The 22,917-nt window shown below is 50.3% G+C and overlaps 2 protein-coding genes across 2 annotated transcripts; one reads left to right on the top strand and one right to left on the bottom strand.

Moving 5' to 3' along the window:
• The first annotated feature begins 141 nt into the window (after nucleotides 1-141).
• TNFAIP1 (TNF alpha induced protein 1) lies at nucleotides 142-11,020 on the top strand. Its single transcript, XM_070395031.1, has 7 exons — nucleotides 142-281; nucleotides 3,971-4,287; nucleotides 4,905-5,074; nucleotides 5,741-5,830; nucleotides 5,916-5,968; nucleotides 6,812-7,007; nucleotides 8,431-11,020. Exons 2-7 carry the CDS (start codon nucleotides 4,083-4,085, stop codon nucleotides 8,665-8,667), a joined length of 951 nt encoding a protein of 316 aa, XP_070251132.1. The 5' UTR covers nucleotides 142-281; nucleotides 3,971-4,082; the 3' UTR covers nucleotides 8,668-11,020.
• A 752-nt stretch (nucleotides 11,021-11,772) lies between these two features.
• Nucleotides 11,773-22,830, bottom strand: POLDIP2 (DNA polymerase delta interacting protein 2). Its single transcript, XM_070395030.1, has 11 exons — nucleotides 22,605-22,830; nucleotides 21,178-21,259; nucleotides 19,928-20,025; nucleotides 18,626-18,722; nucleotides 18,384-18,459; nucleotides 18,044-18,151; nucleotides 15,959-16,095; nucleotides 14,910-14,936; nucleotides 14,584-14,709; nucleotides 13,268-13,347; nucleotides 11,773-12,231 (listed from the first exon to the last, which is right to left on the bottom strand). The coding sequence occupies exons 1-11, from the start codon at nucleotides 22,760-22,762 to the stop codon at nucleotides 12,117-12,119; spliced, it is 1,104 nt and encodes a 367-aa protein (XP_070251131.1). The 5' UTR covers nucleotides 22,763-22,830; the 3' UTR covers nucleotides 11,773-12,116.
• Nucleotides 22,831-22,917: the final 87 nt, after the last annotated feature.

Raw genomic sequence — 22,917 nt, 5'->3', positions numbered from 1 at the left:
AATATCTGATATGCTATATGTGTTTTCTGATGGTCGCGACCCACAGGTTGAGAACCGCTGCTAGGGACTTTTCCCTCTCCCCTGGTTGGATGCTGGGCATGCCGGGACTTATAGTCTCAGGCTCCTGGGCCCGCCCCACTGGGCGGCAGCTCGGGAGGGAGTGTGCAGTTGGAGGATGTGATTTCACAGCCCGGGATTGCTGTTTGAAGGGCGGCCACATCCTAGGGGCCGTACGGTGTCGGCCTGCAACCCACCTGACAGGAGAGGCGCCGCTGGGGACGGTAAGAATCGGGTCTGCCGATATAGGCGACGGGAAGGGATGGACGGGCCTCGCGCTGGAGCAAAGAGCCCCACCTGGTCCTGGGGAAAAGGCGTGGGACAGCGTAGGGGAGATGTGTGGGGTGGGGTGGGGTGGGTGTCTGTCTGTGTCTCTGTGTCCGGGTCTCGGTTTCTCGGTAGTAAGCGGGGGTACGAGCTGGGAAAGACTACACTGGCCACAGAGAGTTTGGGTCTTGTTTAATTTCTCCAGACCCTTTGGATGAAGCCTACGATTTTTACACTTAGGATTTCTGCTAGACCCGCCGTCTCTCCGCACGTCCCACTTCCCCGTGTGTAACTAATTGCTGAGTGTTCTTCCTTTAGGACCCCTCCCTCCTCCCACCGCCGAGGTGGTTTGCCCTTGATTCTGCTCGGGCTCCCCTTAGCTTCGCTGAGTGTGACACGGATGCGCCCCCAGCCTCAGGCACCCCCAGATACCGCACACAAAGTCCGGAAGGAAGAGCACTGAGGCTTCCAGTGGAAACTTCATTCTCACAGGAATTACTTTCTGGGCGTTACCTGCCAGAGAATTCCTGGAACCCATTGGTATGGACAGAATCTGAGCTGACGTCACCCAGGGGCTCCTAGCAATTGCTTTGTAGGAAAAGAATAGATTAACTTTGGGTTTGTCTTTCTCTGTTGGCAACAACCTAGTCTTTGAGTTGCTTTGCTTTGGCGGAATAAGTGTGTGTTTTCTTTGATCCTGGGGAAATGGATGCTAGACACAAAACACACAAGAACTGGTTGAAACCTGTTAAGGGGTGGTTTTGTTCCTTTGGGGTGGGCTGAGGAAGGTAAGGTGATCCCATACTAGTGTTACTTATTGATCGGGCAGTCTTCAGGTGAGGGTTCTTTGTGTCCTTGAAGCAAATGAGAGTCACCTGGACAAGCCATCAGAGGAATTCAGTACCTCACAGCACCTGCTCCGCCCCTTCCTGGGCAATCCTTTCCAGGGACCTACCTAAATTATCAGGGACGATTTCAGTGTGACAGACCAACATATATTCAGTGCTTTAAAATGTGAATGGCATTTGCTAAGTTTGGAGAATGGAGCAGTAAACTTGGGAAAACCAGTGCGCTGTTTCTGGGTTGCACTTACAAGAGATGATGCGCAACTGTAAACTTTTGAATGTTGTGATGATTAAATGAAGTTAATTCCACTTTTTCCTGTTTTCATTTTCACCACTATAGTCCAAGCCTTCACCATTCTTCTCTTGCCCAGACTACTGCTTCCTCTGGTCTTCCCCCTGGATCACTTGAACCCTTACAATATATTCTCTGCACAGCAGCCAGAGCCTGGATCCTTTATAAAGGAAGTGTATCCTGTCCCTAGACTCCTGGGAAACTTCTAGGCTGGCTGGACTCACAGTAGGTTTGTCTGGAAGTCTTTACATTCCCAAATGTAAATAGATCATATCGGAGTCCCCTGCTTAAAACTATCCAATTGATTCCCATTGCAATTCGTAAAGAATCAGAACTCTTTAATATGGTCTGGTCTTCCTTTCTTTCTATGCACCAGCCATTGTGGCCTTAACTCTGTTCCTAAAACGTGTGTCTACCTGACATTTTGGCATTTACATTTCCGTTCGTCTGGAATATCCTCTCAGACCTCAGCTGGAATGTCACCTTCCCAAACAGGCTTTCCCTGGTCCCCTATCTAGATTAGTGCATCTCCCTAGTCACTTTCTTTTTTTTTTTTTAATATATTTTATTGATTTTTTACAGAGAGGAAGGGAGAGAGATAGACAGTTAGAAACATCGATGAGAGAGAAACATCGACCAGCTGCCTTCTGCACATCTCCCACGGGGGATGTGCCCGCAACCCACGTACATGCCCTTGACCGGAATCAAACCCGGGACCCTTCAGTCCGCAGGTCGATGCTCCATCCACTGAGCCAAACCGGCTTTGGCCCTAGTCACTTTCTTAATACTGTTTTAGCCCTAGCTGGTTTAGCTCAGTGGATAGAGCGTCGGCCTGCGAACCGAAGGGTCCTAGGTTCGATTCCAGTCAAGGGCACATGCCAGGTTGTGGACTTGATCCCCTTTAGGGGCCTGCAGGAGGCAGCCAATCAATGATTCTTTCTCATCATTGATGTTTCTATCTCTCTCCCCTCTCCCTTTCTCTCTGAAATCAATAAAAAATATGTATTGAAAAAATACTGTTTTATCTTTATTGCATTTCTCACTTTTGGAATTACCTGCTTATTTGTTTTCTTGTTTTCTGTATCCACCAACTAGAATGCAGGCTCCATGAGGCCATGCCTTGTTCTCTTCTGTATCTCCAGTGCCTGGCACGTAGCAGGGGGAAGTACTAGTAAATGCTAACTCTTATCATATTTATTCTTGTTAACATTATGATGCTTTGAACTCCTTGAAGACAGGGATGATATTTTCTCACCTCTCTATCCCTACTGCTTAACCTAATAGGAACTCAATATTGTTTTATTGCTGAATGAATTCAGTGAGTTAATAAATATTAAATGCCTGGAACACTTAATGCAATGAATGTTTTCTATTATTTTTTTCTTCAGTGTATGGATTCTTTAGAAAACCAAGACATATAACAAAATCTAAATAAAAAAAAGTGACCTAGCTTTACTTTCAATTTCCAAATCACTTAATTGATTTTAGATTTATCATCTGGTCTTTTCTAGCCCTTTCTTCCCATTCTTGTTGGAAAGGAACTGAGGAAGAGATAGGGCTGGGCCCCTTCTCAGGAAAAGAAGCAAAAATAGCCATCCTGTAGTTGTTCAATCCTGAAAAATGGTGACAATTTCAGGAACTTAGGATAGGGCTGGTGCCAAGAAACGGGAAGGTCAGGAAGCGCCTGCTGGAGCCAGGGTCACCTCTGCCAGGAACAGTGGCTGGACCCTCCAGCCCGACTCGCTTCATGCTCTCCTGGGCTGCTTCTACTCGCCTTCCTGAAGCCAGACTCCGGTGTTACTCAAAATAAGCACTGGCACAGGCTGCTCCTGGGTCTGGAATCTTTAAAAGGAAGCATACCCTGTCCCTCAGGCTCCTGGAAACTCCTGAGCAGGCTGAATTCCCAGTGGGTTTGACTGGAAGTCTTGAATCCTGGGAATCTTGAGAAGAAAATAACTGGACTCTGATTGGCAGATCCCCAGGGTAAGGACTTCTGCCCTGCCCAGTCTGTTCCTCTGACTGGCTCCAAGGGCTTGCTTGTCCTCCTTGCCGCCCAGAGCTGAGTCTCAGGGAGGCTGGTGACGTGACCAGCTCTGGGCTCTGGGATGTGCTCCCACAAGTGGTTCCTGGTACCATAAAGAACAGCAGGAGCATCTTTCTTACTATTGCTTAGGGCAGTGGTTCTCAACCTTCTGGCCCTTTAAGTACAGTTCCTCAAGTTGTGACCCAACCATAAAATTATTTTCGTTGCTACTTCATAATTGTGATGTTGCTACTGTTATGAATCATAATGTAAATATCTGATATGCAGGATGGTCTTAGGCGACCCCTGTGAAAGGGTCATTCGACCGCCAAAGGGGTCGCGACCCACAGGTTGAGAACCGCTGGCTTAGGGCCTTCATCTCTGCCAGGGAATCTTGACTTGTCAAGGACAGAATGACTGGATGGTCAGTGTTTCTCCTTTTGTCCCCTGCTGACTCTTATCTTCTCTCCCACCTCCTGCTCACAGCCTCGAGAGTATGAGGCTCTCACCTCCACTGGCCACTCACTCGTGACCCTTCACCACGGCGGAACCTTCCAAGCCCACCTGTTGCCGTGTGGTGATCTACCTGAAGCGGGAGATGTCAGGGGACACCTGCTTGTGCCCAGCCTCAGGGGCCAAGCCCAAGCTAAGCGGCTTCAAGGGAGGAAGCCTGGGCAACAAATACGTCCAGCTCAACGTGGGCGGTTCGCTGTACTACACCACGGTGCGGGCACTAACGCGGCATGACACCATGCTCAAGGCCATGTTCAGCGGGCGCATGGAGGTGCTGACTGACAAGGAAGGTGAGGTATCGGGGCTGTTGGGCTAGGTGGGAAGGGAAGGAGGCGTTCCTGGGGGTGTGACTTCAGGGCAGGGCTTAAGCCTGGCATATATAGACTCTAGGTTTACTTTTCCAGTTCACCTAGTACAGGACTCCACCTGGCATCCTTAATCAAGCTTCAGAATTCTATTTGGCACTGCACATAGATTATTGTATGGCTACGCACCCATTTCCCAGAGAGGCTATCCATACTTTGTTTTTCTCTTCACATAGGACTAGATTCTCATAAGAAGCATCACCATAGTGGCGGGGCAGTGGGCAGAGGCAAACAGGGCTGGTGGTTTCTGTGTTGTCAGGAGGTGGGCTGAGCATTCCTGTGCTTCGACCTCTGCAGGCCTCCACAGAGCCTGGGGGCCTGTCTCTCCTACGTATGTGCCAGTTCTTGGTTTCAGGGGGAGGAGTGAGAGCAACAATGGACTTAAGAGCTTGAGGTTGTTTTCTGTTACCCTATGCTGTGGGCTCTATGCTCGTGTGCTCTCTGCCACCTGTCACCAGGCTGTCAGGTGGCCTTTGCTACTGCCTGCTTCTGAGGTACCTGGAGGCAAACAGTCACCCTCTGGGGCCCATTTGAATCCCTAGGCTGGATCCTCATAGACCGATGTGGAAAGCACTTCGGCACCATTTTGAATTACCTCCGTGATGACACCATCATCCTCCCTCAGAACCGTCAAGAGATCAAGGAATTGATGGCTGAAGCGAAATATTACCTCATTCAGGGCCTGGTGAACATGTGCCAGAGTGCCCTGCAGGTATGGCGCAGAGTTGGGGCTGCTTGACATGGTTGGGAGTTGGCCCCCTCCTTCAGGGACATGAGTCCAGTTCCTGGAAGGCTGTGTGGCAGGCATGGTTGACGAGTCCAACCTAGTTAAATATACCAGGCGTTGCCCTGACCAGTTTGGCTCAGTGGACAGAGCGTCGGCCTGCGGACTGAAAGGTCCCGGGTTCGATTCCAGTCAAGGGCATGTACCTGGGTTGCGGGCACATCCCTAGTTGGGGGCTGATCGATGTTTCTCTCTCATCGATGTTTCTAACTCTATCCCTCTCCCTTCCTCTCTGTAAAAATTCAATAAAATATTAAAAAATACACACACACACACACACACACACACACACACACACACCAGGTGTTGCCCAGGCCAAGCAAGTGGGCAGCCAGTCAGTTCTGTAAGGTGGTGCGCTCAGGCCCTATGACTAGGCCCCGCTGCTAGTTTATAGCCTGGATACCTGCATTTTAGCTTTTCCAGAAATGGGAGTCTGCTTGCCAGCTGGCAGTTTCTCTTACCAGGGGCTCCTAATCTGTCTGATGCCTCAGCAAGCAGGGCTGGCCATGGCAGAGGGGCTTTGACAGTTCCTGGGGAAAGCCTGGCTAAGCCTGGCAAACAGACCTCAAAGAGGCTTCTCGCTGTGTCACCCAGGACAAGAAGGACTCCTACCAGCCTGTGTGCAACATCCCCATCATCACCTCCCTGAAGGAGGAGGAGAGGCTCATCGAATCTTCCACCAAGGTACTGGGATCTCGGAGGGACACTTGAGGGCTCGGGCAGGGGATTCCGGGACTTGGCCCAGCCCTCACACTCTCCTCCCTCACAGCCTGTGGTGAAGCTGCTGTACAACAGAAGCAACAACAAGTACTCCTACACCAGGTAAGGTGGGCATCAGTGGCGGGTGGCGTTGGTGGGGTTGAGGGGAGGGCCTTGAGGAAGGGCTGCAGAAGCAGCTAAAAGAGACAAGCAGTCAGAGTGGAAGTTTGGCAGCAGACCAAGGGAAGCCACCTGCACTCCTGGCATGGTTGGCCAGGTCTGGGTCTAAGGAGGGAAGGACAGAGAGTAGAAGGGAGATCAGGGCAGAGGCATTTGGAACTTGGTGCAGAGCCCTGGCTGGAATGGACGAGACTGAACATGCAACACCCTTTTAACATCTGTCATGTCAGGCTGCATGCCAGGTGTTTTCCCAGCATTATCCTATGTCGGGTGGAGGAGGGACACTGGGAAACCAGTGGGCTGGGACTCCTCCTAAGCCAACCTTTGTCCTAGGCCACTTTCCCCCTTACCCCTCCCCACGCTGCGCCCCCCCCCCCCCCCCCCCCCCCCCCCCCCCCGTCTTCTCAACAGGTCAGTTAGGCTGTAGGAGGCTGCAGGCTCAGAGTCAGTCCCAAATCTTCCCAGTGACTCTTTGTTGCCAGCATCACCCTCACAGCAAGGGAAGAATCCTGCTAAGATAGCAGCAAGCCTCCTCCTTTCCAGGCCTAATGAGAGGAGACCTCCCTCCCTCAGTTCTCTCTGCTTTAACTTAAAACCAACTCGACTGCTTTTCTGCGCAGGCCCCCAAACCCAGAAGGTGCCCAGTGACGCTTCTCTTCCTGTGCCCTCTGGCATCTTGACTTTTCCTCCTTTCAGCGTGCTGGGGGAGGGGCGGGAGAGCCCAGCTAGTGTCCTCCCTGTGCGGAACCTCATTTCCAGGCCTGCTGGCCCCCCTGGGTTTTTCAGCAACTCCGACGACCACCTACTGAAAAACATTGAGCTGTTTGACAAGCTCTCCCTGCGCTTCAACGGTCGTGTGCTCTTCATCAAGGACGTCATCGGTGATGAGATCTGCTGCTGGTCATTCTACGGCCAGGGTCGCAAGCTGGCAGAGGTGTGCTGTACCTCCATTGTGTATGCGACGGAGAAGAAGCAGACCAAGGTAGGGGGCTTCCCTCTGCATGGGTGGGGCAGGACACACACCAGGGAGTGAAAGGGGCATCCATTTTGCTCTCTGTGATGGTGATAGGCAAGGATAAAAAACAATATAAGAGGGCTTTGGAATGGCATGAAACTATTTGTTCTGGTCATTTGGGAAGGACCGGGTCTTTGGAGTTGGCCCAGTTCAGGTTGAATTCTGGCGCCACAATTTACCAGTTTTCTGACTTTAGATAAGCCATCTAAACCATTTGAGCCTCAGTTTCCTCATTTGCAAACAGGGGAATGATAGTGCAAATTTAAGAGCTATTATGAAAATGAGACCATTCTTAAGAGAAGCAGTGCAGTATAGTGGAAATAACTGTTGAGATCTCTTCTCTGGCCCCTGCTACTTGGGTTTCCTGCTCAGTCAGCTTAGCCTCTGCAGTAACAACAGAGTGCCAGGCATGCGTGAAGGATGTGTTTGGTGACCGTTATAAGCTCAGCTAACCCCGCTCTCCCACACTGTGAGGGTCGGTGTCCTCCCCGGAGAGTAGCTGCCCACCAGAGTGTATGTTCCGGAGACGGCCAGGCCTTGCTGGTGTGGAAGGGCAGCTCCTCTGGGGCAGTCATGGGCATGTGAAGGGCTCAAAGCAGCCACGCTCATGTATTACCTTCTGACCCCCAGGCTACTAAAATGCCTACAGCTGGGCGGTTAGAGGGTCAGAGAAGGACAGCTCAAGGAGGTGGCCCTGCTTCCTCCTGTCATTTTTTTGGGCTGGGAGCTCCCATGTGCAGATAGCAATGGAGTGAGGATTCAGGGGGCAGTCTCTGGGAGGGTTGGTTACATTGTGGGAGTGGCAACAGCACCTGTTACTTTCCTGAGTGCTTTCTCTTCCATGAACTTTTTGACTCACATACCACATCTGTGAGAGGCAAGACTAGAGTCATTCTCCCCATTTGGCAGATGAGGGAACAGAAGCTCAAGATGACACAAGTTAGTCTAGAATTCAGGAGCCTTGAATGCATGCCTATCCATCTTTCAATTAATGTTCACAGCTCTCCGAGGTAGATATTAACCATGATTTTATACAGGTGGAAATTCAGGCGTAGCAAGGTGAAGCCCAAGGCCCCACAGCTATTAAGTACTTGAGCTGTATTTGTACCTAGGCTAACCTCAAAGCCAAGGCCCGAACCTCTGCACATACTAGTCCATTGGTCTGGGACCCGGTAGGACATGGATGGTGCTAGTCTTCTGCATCCTTATGTGCATCTCACACCGCCTTCCGAGGGAGACCTGCCTCGGCCTCAGGAAACAGAAAGCCAGCTGTCTCCTGAGAGAGGTCAGGAGGCCTTAGGAGCCAGCACAGGGTCAGGGGCCCTGACATGCTGCTCCCTCTTTGGGATGAGATCTTGTTCAGTCAGTCCTCTTGTCACCCTCACCCCAGGTGGAATTTCCAGAGGCCCGAATCTATGAGGAGACACTCAACGTCTTGCTCTACGAGACCCCGCGAGTCCCTGACAACTCCTTGTTGGAGGCTACAAGCCGTAGCCATAGCCAGGCTTCCCCCAGTGAAGATGAGGAGACCTTTGAACTACGGGACCGGGTCCGTCGCATCCATGTCAAACGCTACAGCACTTATGATGACCGCCAGCTCGGCCACCAGTCTGCCCATCGCGACTGACAAAACCCTCAGGGAGTCAGGGCATGGGACACCCTGTCTCCCCTCCTGTGGAACCCTGCCCCATTGGCCACCCCACGCTGCTGCTGGCTGGGCTTCTGCTCCAGCACCCGGAGGCATGATAGGCCCTGCCTGCGAGGTCAGAGGGCCTGAGTAGGAGAGGGACCACACTCCTTTGCCCTGCTCCCTGAGCACTTCCAGATGACTGAGTCCTGGCCCCTTTGCTCAGCATCTCCCTTCCGGTCTGACGGAGCTGCTTCTGCCCCTGGGGTGAATGGACTAATGTGCCCACATCCTGCTAAGAGCATCCCCTTGGCCCTTGCTGAACGCCCCTTTGCTTAGCTGAGGCCCACGGGAAGTGGGGTCATTCTGTGGAGAAGGTGCTGCTGGTGCTGTGGAGGCCCAGTTTCTTGGAAGGTGGGGCTCCTTTTCTCTTAAGATGTTTAAGCACAGGCTTGATGAGGTGTTTTTTTAAAATAATCTAGGAAATGAATAGTTATAGGTCTAATAATGAGGGACTGGGTATTCTTGCTACCCCTCCAGGATGCTAAGACCCTGGACCTGTCTCGATGCCTTTGGGATCTATTTCTTTAAAGCACTTTGTTCTTTTGTTCAGGAGATTTGTATTCTTTCCTGACCTATGTTGTCTTTTTCTGACCCTAATCCCCTCTTCCCGCAGAATCAATCTGAGGGAGGAAATAGAAGCAGCAAAACACTGACCAGTTTTGGCTTTGCCAGGCTGGCCAAACAGCCTGCCCAGACAGTGCTGAGAAAGGATGTGTAAGATGGGACCTGTGGTCCTAGTAACGCCCCTGTGAGAAAGGACACTTTGCCCCAACATCTTAGAGTCACAGAACTGACTCCTCGGGGCTAACATGATTGCTCTTTCTGATTCTCTTGCTGTCAGCTCCAAGGAATGATGTCCTTACTATAAAGCCAAAACCGTTTTAGGGGCTAGGAGCATGAGCTACAGCAGGAAGGCTGTGGGGCCCATGACCACTGGACAGTCCTGCATTCTCTGCAGCCCTGTGCAGAAATGGCGTGTGCTTGGCTGTACACCGCCCCCCTCCCCCCCCCAATTAATGCTATTGGTTTTGTGTCCTGGTTGGGGATGGGGGTTCTTCCCAGCGTGAGTCTCTAACACAGGATAATGTGAGCAGCCTAAGCCCCTTAAAAGGTTTCTTCCTTTCTTTCTTGTTGGGTAACTTAGCCATGGAGATGCCACGCACCAGCTCTTAGGCAAGGATGCAAGTTCCTCTTCAGGGCTTTGGTTTTCATTCTGTTTGGCTTGGCCCCTGGGAGGCTCTTATCTGAATTCTTTTCCAAAGGAATGCCACCAGGAAGGAATGTTCAGCCAGCCTAACAAGTAACAAAGCAGCATAGCCACTTAGCAGTACCCACTCATTCAGAAAGGGACATAAGTTATCAAGTTCAGCTCTCAAATACTCTTACAATAAGCCCTTAAGTGGCTGTTCATGGCTGATTCCACAGAGTCTCTGGGCAAATGCCAGGCCAGGGTTAATAGACACTCAACAAGGACCTGAAATGACATGATGGGGCAGGGAAATGTGATTCTAATCAGGTATTTTACACTTGTCACAATGTATAAAGACTTTCAGGTGAGGCACCCTCGTGATCAGCTATAAATAGTTCTTCCAGCCCTCAGTGAAGTAATAAGATGAAGACAAATCCACTTCTTTGGCCAGATTCTGGCTTTGGCTTTTTCAGAGCCTACTGGCCTGAAAATAATTCTGAGGCCACTGGCCTACTTCCTCAACTGTCCTCCTGATGCCCTTTAATACTCAAAGTCCCAGGTCCCCACTGAAGTATTTTAATGATTGTCCTTTGACCTTCACAGCTCCTGTAACCTCTTTACTGCTTTGACATTCAGATTCTCTGCTCAGTGACTAGTCTTTCTTCCTGGGACTCTAGACACTTTTCCCTGATTGAAAATATTTCCTTGTTAAGAAAAACTAAGCTCAATTAAGTAATCTTAGCTTTTTAAATCAGACTGTGTGCTATAAGGACTTGGAGAATTCTGCATTTCCTAGCCCCATTCAGAAAACACTATTTGTATGAATTTTTCAACTCTGAGCAGTCCAGGGGAAAGGTAAACAAAAAGTGTGGATGAAGGTCAAACCTTCTCATCAGTTTCTCCAAAAACTGGAAGCCTGCTGTTAAGGACATGAATGAATATTGGGTTTTATTCAGTTTGTTATCTGACCGGGTCTGCCTAATGGATGGCACAGGTCCTGGCATGAGGGAACGTCTTCTGTATCATACAACTACAAGTCTTTGTTGTTCTGCACAGGTGATGGAAACAAACACTAATTTCTAATAAAATTGTTACACTGCAGTGGTACAGAGCCATGCTTACAGTGAGTACAGCTCAGTCAGCTCGCTGCTGTGGATGTTGTATTTGTGTTCACCACCTGACCTCGTGGTCTCCCTCAAGTTCGATTGCACTCAGTTGTCCTGCAAAACAGACTCCCCCTGGTGGAGGATTAAGGACAACACTAATAAGGGCCAGAACTGAGATTTAATATTAATTCAAGAATAAAACGACTGCTTTAGCAATCACTATGGTAGTGAGGAAGCAGGAACTCTAAGAATCGGGGCAAAATGCAGCACGTTTCATCTCTGGCTCTTGGAGATGTGTGAAAAGCTCACAAAGTAGCTTGGCTTAGTCACCAACCGTACCTACAGCTCCTCGGCTGACTTTCTGCATCTGTAGTCTGGAAGCTTGACAGATCTGTGCTCAAGGCTGGCAGGCCCACTGCTCCAGGAAACCTGGTTGGCTTGCCTCGTTTCTCTCCCAGGCCCAATGAGGCCAGAGATGCCAATGGTTGGCCAGCACTATGAGCCAGGCCCTCCTCTGACCCTGATATTGGCCTCCTACTCTGCACTTGGCAGAAGGTAAAGAACAGAACTAGTCCAGCCCAGCCCCCACCCCACTGACTGAGAGGCATAGTGATCCTGGGAGATGTCTAGCCAACCCCAAGCCTCAAGAGGGAAACATACATACCCTAGTAGAAAGGGAAGCAATCAAGGGCTGTCACTGGGTCAAAAAGGGAGCCTGAGACCTTGGGGGCAGAAATGGCGAGGATGGCCAAGCGTGCACTGGTTTATTGACCAAACCTCACATTCCAAACAACTTGTGTGACCGACTAGGAAACTCCTCCGAGCCTGTGGCAGCTGGACAGAGTTCCTGGTGGAAAGGGCTACTGGAACACAGTGTAGGCGGGGCTTACAGGGAGGCCAGCCTTGGAGGAGTCCTACATGGGTCTTCGGGAGAAAAGTTACAGCCCACCCACCAAAGAAAGAGTCCCACATTCAAATGGTGCAACCAATTAAGAGACCCACTGTGGCCCACTGATGGAGAGAGTTCTGCAGCAATTGTGGGAGGAGAGCTGTTCAAGGACTGAGCCTGCCCATTCAGGGCCTCAGCTGGCCTACCAGTGAAGGCCTGAGGGTGGTGTCTTCTCATCTTTATTGCTTTCCAGGGAGAAGGGAGGGATCCGGACATCAAAGTGGGAGCCATCCGGCCTCTCGAAGCGGAATGTCCCCCTGTGGGTCAGAGAAGCTGATTTAGAGGGAGTGAGGGCTGAAGCCCTCTTGAGGATCTGGATAGCCCTATGTCAGTGATGGCGAACCTATGACACGCGTGTCAGAGGTGACATGCGAACTCATTCTTTTGGTTAATTTTTCTTTGTTAAATGGCATTTAAATATATAAAATAAATACCAAAAATATAAATCTTTGTTTTACTATGGTTGCAAATATCAAAAAATTTCTACATGTGACACGGCACCAGAGTTAAGTTAGGGTTTTTCAAAATGCTGACACACCGAGCTCAGAAGGTTCGCCATCACTGCCCTATGTCCTCAGCTCCAGAAGCACGGCAGAGGACAGGCTGGGCTCTCCTCTGCCTGGCTCATGCCAGCCCAACACTGGTCCAGAGAACCAGAGTCCTTCCTGCCCCTACATGAAAAGAAGAAATACAGCTGTCTTGATTCTGGCCCTTAGATGCACACTGCATAAAAAACCCAATTACAGCCCTAGCTGGTTTGGCTCGGTGGATAGAGCGTCGGCCTGTGGACTGAACGGTCCCAGGTTCAATTCTGGTCAAGGGCACATGCCTAGGTTGTGGGCCTTATCCCCAGTAGGGGGCATGCAGGAGATAACCGATCAGTGATTCTCTCTCATTGTTGATGTTTCTATATCTCTCTGTCCCCCTCGCCTTCCCCTCTGAAATCAATAAAAATATGTATTTTTAAAAACCCAATTACACTTTCAGGTTAAGGAGTAAAATACCGAGGGGGGGGAGGGGGGAATCAACTATGTAGCAACACTGCACCATCAAATCACCAGACCTCTTTGGCTGAAGTCCTTACTCTACAAAGCCACAGGGAACTGGAAAACAGTCATAAACAATCAGACAAGTCCCACAACAATGAACAGCAGGTAAGGCTCCATCTCAGAACTTAACTTGGCCCAGAATTAATTGCAAAGCTATGAGCCCCCACTTTTCTGACCTGCAGCTTGTGTCTGTGGAGTTAAACTGCCCCTGCCCCAGCCCCAGCCCCAGCACACCCTCACTTACCACATATGCCCACTGGAAGCTTGCAGGGAGACGTGGCTGCTGTACTGGAATGCAGGCTGCTCCTTGGATAACACCGGTTCCTGTTAGGGTTCAGGCAGAATAGGTCAGGCCAGACAAGTTCCCTGTACCCTGGGGCCAGATGCTACTGACAGTTCGTCAGATCTGGATGCCTCCTCATGCCTCCCACAATGACTGCCTGCCAGTGCTTCCTCCACTGCACAGCCATGGACCTGGGCCTCTTATTCTGCCTCTGGGAAAGATCATCGTAGACTAAATGTCTGAGGGCACCGGACAAAGATGCTAGGCACAGGGCCTACTCTGTAAATACCCTTCCAGCGTCCCTCTGCTGAGAGCCTAAGTGCAAGGCACCATGGCAGTGCTCTGCAGACCTTTGCTGACTCAAGTCTCCAAGTACTTGTAAGGTAAAGGTGTAATCCCCATTTCAGAGTAAGAAACTGAGATTTTGGTTAAATAACTTACCCAAGTTATGCGGTGAGTAAAGAACATAGCTGGCGCTGAAACCAGACTAACTCCAAAGCCCTATTCTTACTCTATCCCACCCTGCTTCCCCAAGTCCCTGCTAACTTGGATAAATGCTTGTTCAATGTGACCCCTGCCACTTCTCGTGACTTTATTTCTCAGGAAATGGTGGGGTAGTACAGGAATTGCAAAATCAGATCTCCTCAAGGATCAGCAGAAGATGCAAGCATGTAAAAGGTAGAGGAAGGACAACAACAGGAGTAGTGGGAGCATGCCCCATCCAAGGGCATTCAAATTCAGATTTTTAAAAAGGCACTGTGCTAGCTACAAAAAACTCTACACCAGCTTTTCTCTTTAACCCTCACTCAAGGATATGATTTTCAATGATTCTAGAAAGACGAAGGGAGAGAAAGACATCGATGTGAGAGAGAAACATCAACCGGTTGCCTCCCGTATATGCCCCAACTGGGGATCAAACCCACAACTAGATATGTGCCCTGACCAGGAACCGAACATGTGACTCTGGTGCACAGGACGATGCTCAACTAAGCCACACCAGCCATGGCTACATCAGCTTTGATGTTAGATCACGTGGATTCCAACCAGGCCCTACACCGCTAGCTATGGGACCATGGGCTAGTTATTAAAATTCACAGTCTAATTCTCTTCACCTGTGAAATGGGTTGTAAGGAACCTATCTCACAAGGTTGTTGTAAGATTTCTCACCAATGCATTCACACCCAGAGCCTCTGTCCCTAACCACACACTAAGGCCCCAAGCCTGCTGTGCAGGACCAGGAAGTGGGCATTACTGGCCCAATTAATGATGATGCTCACCCTGCCCACCACCCCTCGGCCTCGCACTGTCTCCAAGGTGCCAGATAGACTGAATATCCTCCAGTGTCGCTCCCGGAGCTGTACCACGTCACTGTCAAGGTTCTCCAAGCGAATACAGTAGCGCCACTGTGGGAGTGAGAGAGAGTTCACATCTGAGAAAGTAAACTTTGGGCTAGTGTGCCCAGAATTCTAAAAGACCAAAAGGCAAAAAAGGCTAACACCTGCATTGCACAGGCCCCCGCTCCCCAGAGGTAAACTCCCCCACCTCCCAACCTGCCCCACCATGCACCCCTCCTGAGCTCCTCCTCCTCGAGGGAGACACTCACCCAGTAGACGTGGGAATTCTGGGCTTCCTGGGGAAAAAAACACAAAGGATTTAAGTCCCAGAACAGAGGGCAGGACCAAGTCTGTTCCACTCAACATTTCTCCAATGGAATAGATGTATTCTAGGAAGGTTGCAGAGACAGATAACACTGGGAATATCTGTGGATGATGATGACTGAACTATGGCCAACAAGCCCACTGTGGGGGGCCGCCTTCCCTTGGCCCATCCCTAGCCTTCCTCCTTTTTAAAAAAAAAATGTTTTTATTGATTTCAGGGAGAGGAAGAAAGAGGGAGAGATAGAAACATCAATGAGAGAGAATCACTGATCAGTTGCCTCCTGCACACCTCCTACTGGGGATCGAGCTCAAAACCCAAGCACATGCCCTTACCAGAAATCAAACTGTGACCTCCTGGGGCATAGGTCGATGCTCAACCACTGAGCACTGGCTTGGCGCTGGCCTTCCTCCTTCTTATCCTATCGGCCACAGGACTCGTCCCTTTTTCTGGACCACCCTCCCTGACAATTGCTGCTCCCTACCCCTCACTGCTGGCCCAGGCCACTGCCCGCCTCTTCGGCCCTACCATAGCCCAACCTTATTACAATACTTGGTGTGGTGTATATTGACATCCCTCACTATCACAAGCTCTGGAAGGCAGGGACAATGTTTCATTTTTATCTGTATCCCCAGGACCTAGCTTACAGCCAGGCAAGAAATAGCTCAATAAATGTCTGACTAATGCATAAGAAGTATGAAGATCAGCCTACAATTTAGACAAGTATGTGTATGTTCTTCATAAACACAGCTCCCTTTGAGTCAGAAGAGAGGAGTCAGCCTAGAGGACTCTCCTGGGACCCAAAGGTTTCCCTGCTCTCGGTCTTGGTGTCAGCCCTTGTCAAGAGGCTGCTCAACCCCACGCAATGGAGGACTAGGAAGCACAAACACCAGCACATGGTTGAAATTTGGAACCTGCTCCAGCAGTCACATTGGGAAGACCATACAGAATCTGGGGACCTAGCCCTCAGGGAAGGGGCCCACGCCGGGCACATACCCTCATGCCCATGTAGAAGGGGATGACAGTGACACGGATGTTCTCAGTTGTTTCCCGATGGACATCGGAGAGCTCCAGCCAGGGGTGATTCTTCTCTTGCCAGGCCCTTAGTGTCTCCCGAGCCACAAAAGGGGGTGCTGGGGCAAGAGAATGACTGGTTAGTCCAGGCAAGAATCCAGGGCATTATACCCACTTTCCAACTCTCCCTCCTAGAAACCCCTTCCTGGTGGTGGCTCAGATAAACAAGATACCCAAACTGAAGCAAAGCATGGGCTGGAAGAAAGCACAGAGCTGCTTCCAAGAAGCCCCCGAGGAGGTATGTAGCATCGTGGGAAGAGAACTGGACTGGGAATTAAGAGCCCTGGTTTTCAGACTTCGCTCTGCCACTAGCTAGCAATCCTTTAAATAAATAAATACATATACATATACATATGTATTTATTTATTTAAAGGATTGCTACACACACACACACACACACACACACACTGAGTGGCCAGATTATTATGACCACCTGACATTTGTAGGCAAATTAGCTATAATTTCGTGCTGAAGTTGCTAGAGGGCCAGACCATTATAAATAAGGAAGCAAGTTGTTTACCACGACAGAAGTGATTTTTTTCGGAAGATATGGGTAGACAACACGATTTAACAGCCTTTGAACGTGGGATATATTTGAACGTGAGTGGCCAGATTATTATGACCACCCCATCAGTACTTCGTTGGGCCACCTTTTGCCTTCAATACTGTGGCAATTCTTCTTGGCATTGACTCCACAAGATGTTGAAAGGTGATGCGAGGAATCTGACACCATGCCTGATGAATAGCACTGTCCAGTTCTGTGAGATCTGATGGTTGTGGAACCAGCTGCCTGATGGCTCTTTTCACTTCGTCCCACAAATGCTCAATTGGATTGAGATCTGGTGATTGTGGGGGCCACCTAAGCAAGGTAAAGTCTCCCTCATGTTCTTGAAACCACTCCTGCACAATACGAGCACTGTGGCATGGCGCATTGTCTTGTTGGAAGAAGCCATCTCCATTGGGATACACCATCAACATGATAGGATGAACTTGATCAGCAACGATACTTATGTATGTTGTGCTATTCAGATGTTGTTCCACACGAATTAAAGGGCCCAAATTGTGCCAGGAAAACATGCCCCAAACCATAACACTGCCCCCACCAGCTTGAAGGGTTGTACTCATGCATGTGGGGTGCATGCTTTCATGCTGTTTCTGCCAAATTCTCACTCTGCCATCTGCATGATGCAACTGGAAACGATCCATCAGACCGCATGACTTTTTTCCAATGCTCGACTGTCCAATCCTTGTGTTCCTGTGCGAATTGAAGACGTTTTATCTTGGTAACTGCAGACAGCAAAGGTGTTCCAACAGGCCTTCAGCTTCCATATCCCATACGATGCAGTGTACAGCTAATTTGCCTACGTCAGGTGGTCATAATAATCTGGCCATTCAGTGTGTGTGTGTGTGTGTGTGTGTGTGTGTATACACACACACACACACACACACACATATATCCCATGTTCAAAGGCTATTAAATCGCGTTGTTTACCCTATCTTCAGAAAAAAAATCACTTCTGTCGTGGTAAACAATCTGCTTCCCTATTTATAATGGTCTGGCCCTCTAGCAACTTCAGCACGAAATTATAGCTAATTTGCCTACAAACGTCTGGCCACTCAGTGTATATATTATTAATATTATTATTATTTATTTCAGAGAGGCAGGGAGAGGGAGAGAGAGAAACATCAATGATGAGATGCACACCCCATACTGGGGATTGAGCATACAACCCAGGCATGTGCCCTGACCAGGAATCGAACCATGACCTCCTGGTTCATAGGTCGACACTCAACCACTGAGCCATGCCAGCTGGACCTAACTAGCAATCTTGAGTCCCTTCTCATCACCTGAGTTTCCATATCTCGAGGAGATGATAGCCATCCACCTGACAGGTCTAATGGGAGGGTGAATAAGGTTGTGGAAACAGAGCTCTGAAATTACTTCTATGATACTGTTTTTGAAGAAAGGGCCCTCCCTTTCCAGCTTCTCTTCTTGAGAGAGATTACCTTTTGTCTGGTCATAGAGAAGAAATCTTTCAAAGAGCTCGTGCTGGATGGGAACTTGATCAGTGGAGGTATAGGGGAGGATGTCTTCATGGCTGACATAGTCCAGGCCTGGCACAGAGAGGCAAAGAGACAGTGAAACTCATGTAGGTGAGGGCAGGAACAGGGCTGAGAAGAAATACAATTCCTGGCCTTGTCCCAGGGTAGGATAACCCTGGTCCCATTGTTCTCAGCATCTGTAATCCCTCCCAGCAGATTAAAGGACATCAGAAAGGCATCTGAATCCTCTCCTGAGACACACTAGACCCCTCACTGACAGGCACCATTCAAATGCTCTACTCACCTGGGATGGCATAGAGGGCCCGGCTGTCATCATGGTTAGCCAAGAAAGTCACAGCTTCTGTCTGAGATCTCTGAGACTAGGCAAGAAGCGAATCAGACTTTCTTAATCACTATCCAGTCCTGAGGACTTGGGACCCAGTGCTGATCTGGGCTGTGTGAGTCCTCTCCCTCCCTTTGTGCCCTATGGGATTCAGGCCTTTCCCATGGAGAAGAACCCCAGGTCCAGCCTTCTTGCTTACTTACTATATGTGGACAGTCTCGGGCATCAATCAGCACCTGATAGTAAGTGTGAGTTTTGCCTTTCACCTCCTTAGAGCCGTGGCCCGCAGGATTCTCTGCTCTACAGGGTAGGAGAAGCCGAAGAGCATCCAGAGAGAAACAGAATCAGTGCCTGCCCCAGGTCCCTACCCCAGCCCCTCCTCATCTAAACTGTCTGGTGCCTGCGGGACAATGTTCAACCAGTTGAGCCACACCGGCCAGGGCTCGGTGCTAGATTTTGTTTTCTGCATCTATTGACATGATCATGTGATTTTTATCCTTCATTTTGTTTATGTGATGTATCACATTAGTTGATTTGTGAATATTGTATCAAGTTTGTATCCCTGGAGTAAATCCCACTTGGTTATGTTGTAAAAAATCAAAGATAAATAAAATAAAAATCCCCTCAAATAAATAAATTAATTAATTAATTAAACTGACTGGTACCTGATCTGAAGGTTTTAGCTAAACCCAGCCCGCCACTCCCCAGTCAGGGGCAAACAATGGAATGTGGTGGACCGTGGCATGGAGTATCATTTGCCCTACTCTCTGGCTGCCTCTTAGAAGGAGATGTTGAGAAAATCAAATTGCTGCTTCAGTCCCTAGAGCCCAGAGTACCCCACTCTTCTTACATCCCAGGGCTGTGATCACGGAATGAAGTTGGGCCTTTTATTTTTTGTTTTTTTGATGGGCCTTTTCTTTTTTTCTTTTAAATATATTTTTATTGATTTTAGAGAGGAAGGGAGAGGGAAAGAAACATCAATGATGAGAGAGAATCACTGATCTGCAGCCTCCTGCATGCCCCCTACTGGGAATCAAGCCTGTATACCCTGCCGGGGATCTCCTGGTTCATAGGTCAAGGCTCAACCACTGAGCAACACTGGCCGGGCAGGCCTTTTCTTTATTAATGTATTCTAATGGTGATAAGAGATTAACGGAAAGATTCTAACTGCCCGTCAAGAAATCAAGAAGTCTAGTCTCCCAATGCCTTCTGTGGTAATTATAAGGCAAACTGAGAATGAGTATCCTGGGGAGGTCTAAAGGGACCCTCTGGCTTAAGACTGTCCCTGGCACTCAGCATTTTTTCTTCTTTTTTTAAATCTTTATTGTTGAAAGTATTACAGATGTCCCCGCACTCAGCACTTTTGTCTCCATGGGTATTAATATTGTGGGGCTGCTTCCAAGGGCCAGGAGGATGCTATCTTCACTCCTAGGATCCTAATTATGTCTGCCATGAGTCAGGCCCCCTCCTGAGAACACTGTGAGGCACAATGCAGGGCAACTTACTTTTCCGGAGCTGCAGAAGCCACATCCCGGTCATATAGTCTGGCCTGCCAGGGAAATAGGACAACACCACGGTAGCCAAAAACACTATGAAGGAAAAGCTGGGAGGAAAGAGAAGCCTCAGTGAGTCTGTAATCCAGCAAGGCCATCCAGGTGGGACCCAGACCACAAAGCAACACAGGTGTGCCAACTCCTGCACAAGGTCTGGCCACTCCTGTTCCTTGAACTCTGTGATCTACCCAACTAGGGAACATTCTTACCCCATCTTCACCTGGCGGACTTCTACTCATCCTTTAGGCCACAATGCTGGCCTCTAGAAAGTGTTCCCTGACTTCCCCCTCCCCCCTCCACTTAGCACAGTGCACAGCCATTGACCATTTGCATATCATAATTCCTTTCTAAACTGTCAATGCCATAAAGACATTGTTTCCTGATTTAATGCCAATGCACAATGCCCGGTCCATTGTAGGCACAGAAAACAAATGTTCAATAAAAAAAAAGTCATCCTTACCTACAAGAAGTCTAAATCCACCTCAGTGGATCTAGCACAAAGCTGATATAGAAAAAGAACCTCACACCCAGAGCTTATTGCACTGCGAAGAGCTCAATTATGACAAATCGCCAAAGGTATGCTTTCTTTTTTGGTTTTTTAAATCCTCACCAGAGGACATGCTTAGAGAGAGGAAGGGAGGGAGAGGGAGAGGGAGAGGGGGAGAGGGGGAGAGGGGGAGAGGAGGAGAGAGAGGGGGAGGGGGGGAGAGCGAGAGAGGGGGAGAGCGAGAGAGAGAAACATCGATGTGAGAAACCTCAAAAGGTTGCCCTCCATATGCATCCCAACCGGGGATAAAACCTGCAACCCAGACACATGCCCTGACCGGGAATTGAACCTCGTGGTGCACAGGACGACGCTCAACCACCTGAGCCACTCCACCCAGGCAGGTTTGCTTTTCTGAAAGCTCCCTCCACTGGTTTCCCACCACCCACTATGTTAGAGGACTATTCAGTAATTCGGCTCTCTCCTCACTACAGTCCAAACCATCTCTGTCCACACTCACTTGGAGAGAGAACCCACTGATACATGAAATGCATTCAAATCCAGGAAAACAAGAAACCCACCTTTAAACACTTGTGATTCTTGTCTGGTACCAAACACCAGGGCAGCAAACCGTAACATGCAGCCCTACGGCCCGCTCTGACCCTTTCAGAAGCAGAGCACACCATGAAAATGGAAGATGACCCAGCCCAGCACTCACCTGCCCAGTCTCATATTTTCCATTCTGTTTTGGCACCTCAAACACACCAACTGTCTCCAAAACTTTGCCCTCTGGTCGGTTTCTGATTAGGAAGGAACAGAACAAGCCACTGAGCAGCTGAGGAGGTAACAGGACTTATCCATCAGAAGAGGGAAAAAAAAGCTACTGGGACACCGAGGGGCCACGGCAACGACAGCAGAGAAGGGTCAGGTCAGTGGGGCCAGCTGAAACAGGTAAGGGTCCTGCCAAATCACCGCTCCACGGAGCTGCCTGTCCTCCTCGCAGGTCCAGCCACAGCCCCTCCTTGGTGTCCAGGTTAGGCCTGAGCTCCCAGGTCACTTGCGTCTCTTCATTCTCGGCATTCTTCACATCTTGCCTTCATACCCTGCTCAGCTGTGCTCCTCGCCTCCCTTTCTTCCCTGAGCTACCCTCAGGACCTCCCTCAGCACATTAACTGTCCTTCCCACCTTGCATTTCAGTTATTTGTATCCATGTCTTATCTCCATTAGAAACTACGTTCCCTGAGAGCCTGATTAGCTTGTGTTGCCCCTCAAAGCCTCATGAATACCAGGAGCTCGAACAACGTTTGTTCTCCGTCCATGTGCATCTCCCCCCTCTAAACTGCAGTCTTCGCCCTACCCTGGAAGGGCTTACTCATCCTCTCTAGATTTCCTGCTGTACTCCCTACGCTGCACCTAGTGGTCTTCAAATCTGGTTTTCGTTCCGATTTACATCAATTTGCACCGGGGTCTGAAAATGCAAACAGTTATCATCTCTCCCCAATGTAAGTGTCTCAGCTCAGCCACTAAAAGGTCAGTTCTCCCCGAGACCTCTCTGGACAGGTGCTTCTTCTAGGGGGCTCTTTAAAGCACTGTTATTCTTACCATTGTTGACATGCGAACATGATGTTTCCTCCCAACTTGATTCACTGGCCCGAATTTAAGCTGCTTATGACAACGTTCACACCATGCCCACCCATGACCTCAAGCCCCCTTCCCCAGATCACACAGAGACCCGGTCTCCCCAAGGTCACACTGCAACCGGGGACCCGTGCGGGGCTCAGACTCAAGAGTCCTGTTTTCAACTTCGAGCATCTTTCCGCGGGAGTTCGAAGTCAAAAGCCCGAGGGCTTCGTGAAAAGGCTGCCTGCTCACAGCGGCTCGCGAAGATCCCCACTCGGGGAGGCAGGACCCACTCTGGGTTACGAGTTCCCCCCCGGGGCCAGCCCCGCACAACCCCAGGCTCTGGACCGCGTCCCCTTCTCTGCTCCTGGCACACATCCCACGTGGCGCAGGTCGGCCCCCGGCCGGGACCCTCTCCCGGGTCCAACTCCAAACACCCTCGGGGGGCAGGACCTCCGGGCCTCCTTCCCGGCCGGGAACACGCTCCCTCGGCGCCGGGCCCCTGCCCCGCGGCCGGTCCCTCACCGGGAGGAGAGGTGCCTCCGCGTCGTGGTCGCCGCTGGTAGGAAGGCCCCAGGTCCACCCGCCGCACACAGCGGCCTTGGCCCCCGGGCCCCGGTCAGCGACCGGGACCACCAGCGGCTGCCCACGGCCAGGACCCGCCGGGCCACACAGCCCGCCATGTCCCCCTTAGCGTCTGCTGTGTTGCTGACACAGGGCCCGACCCGCGGCCGGGCGGCGTCCCGCCCCCGCCCCACACTGCCCCGCGCCGCGCCGCGCCCCGCCCCTTTGGCCCTAGGCCCGCCCCGCTCCGCCCCGCCCCGCCAGCGCCGAGCTC

This window comes from Myotis yumanensis, unplaced genomic scaffold, assembly GCF_028538775.1.
Source record: "Myotis yumanensis isolate MYYU_CA2020_CCGP unplaced genomic scaffold, mMyoYum1.0.hap1 SCAF_16, whole genome shotgun sequence".
NCBI classification, from domain to species: domain Eukaryota; kingdom Metazoa; phylum Chordata; class Mammalia; order Chiroptera; family Vespertilionidae; genus Myotis; species Myotis yumanensis.
Note: the sequence above shows the minus strand (reverse complement) of the source record. Positions and strands in the feature narration are given on the sequence as shown.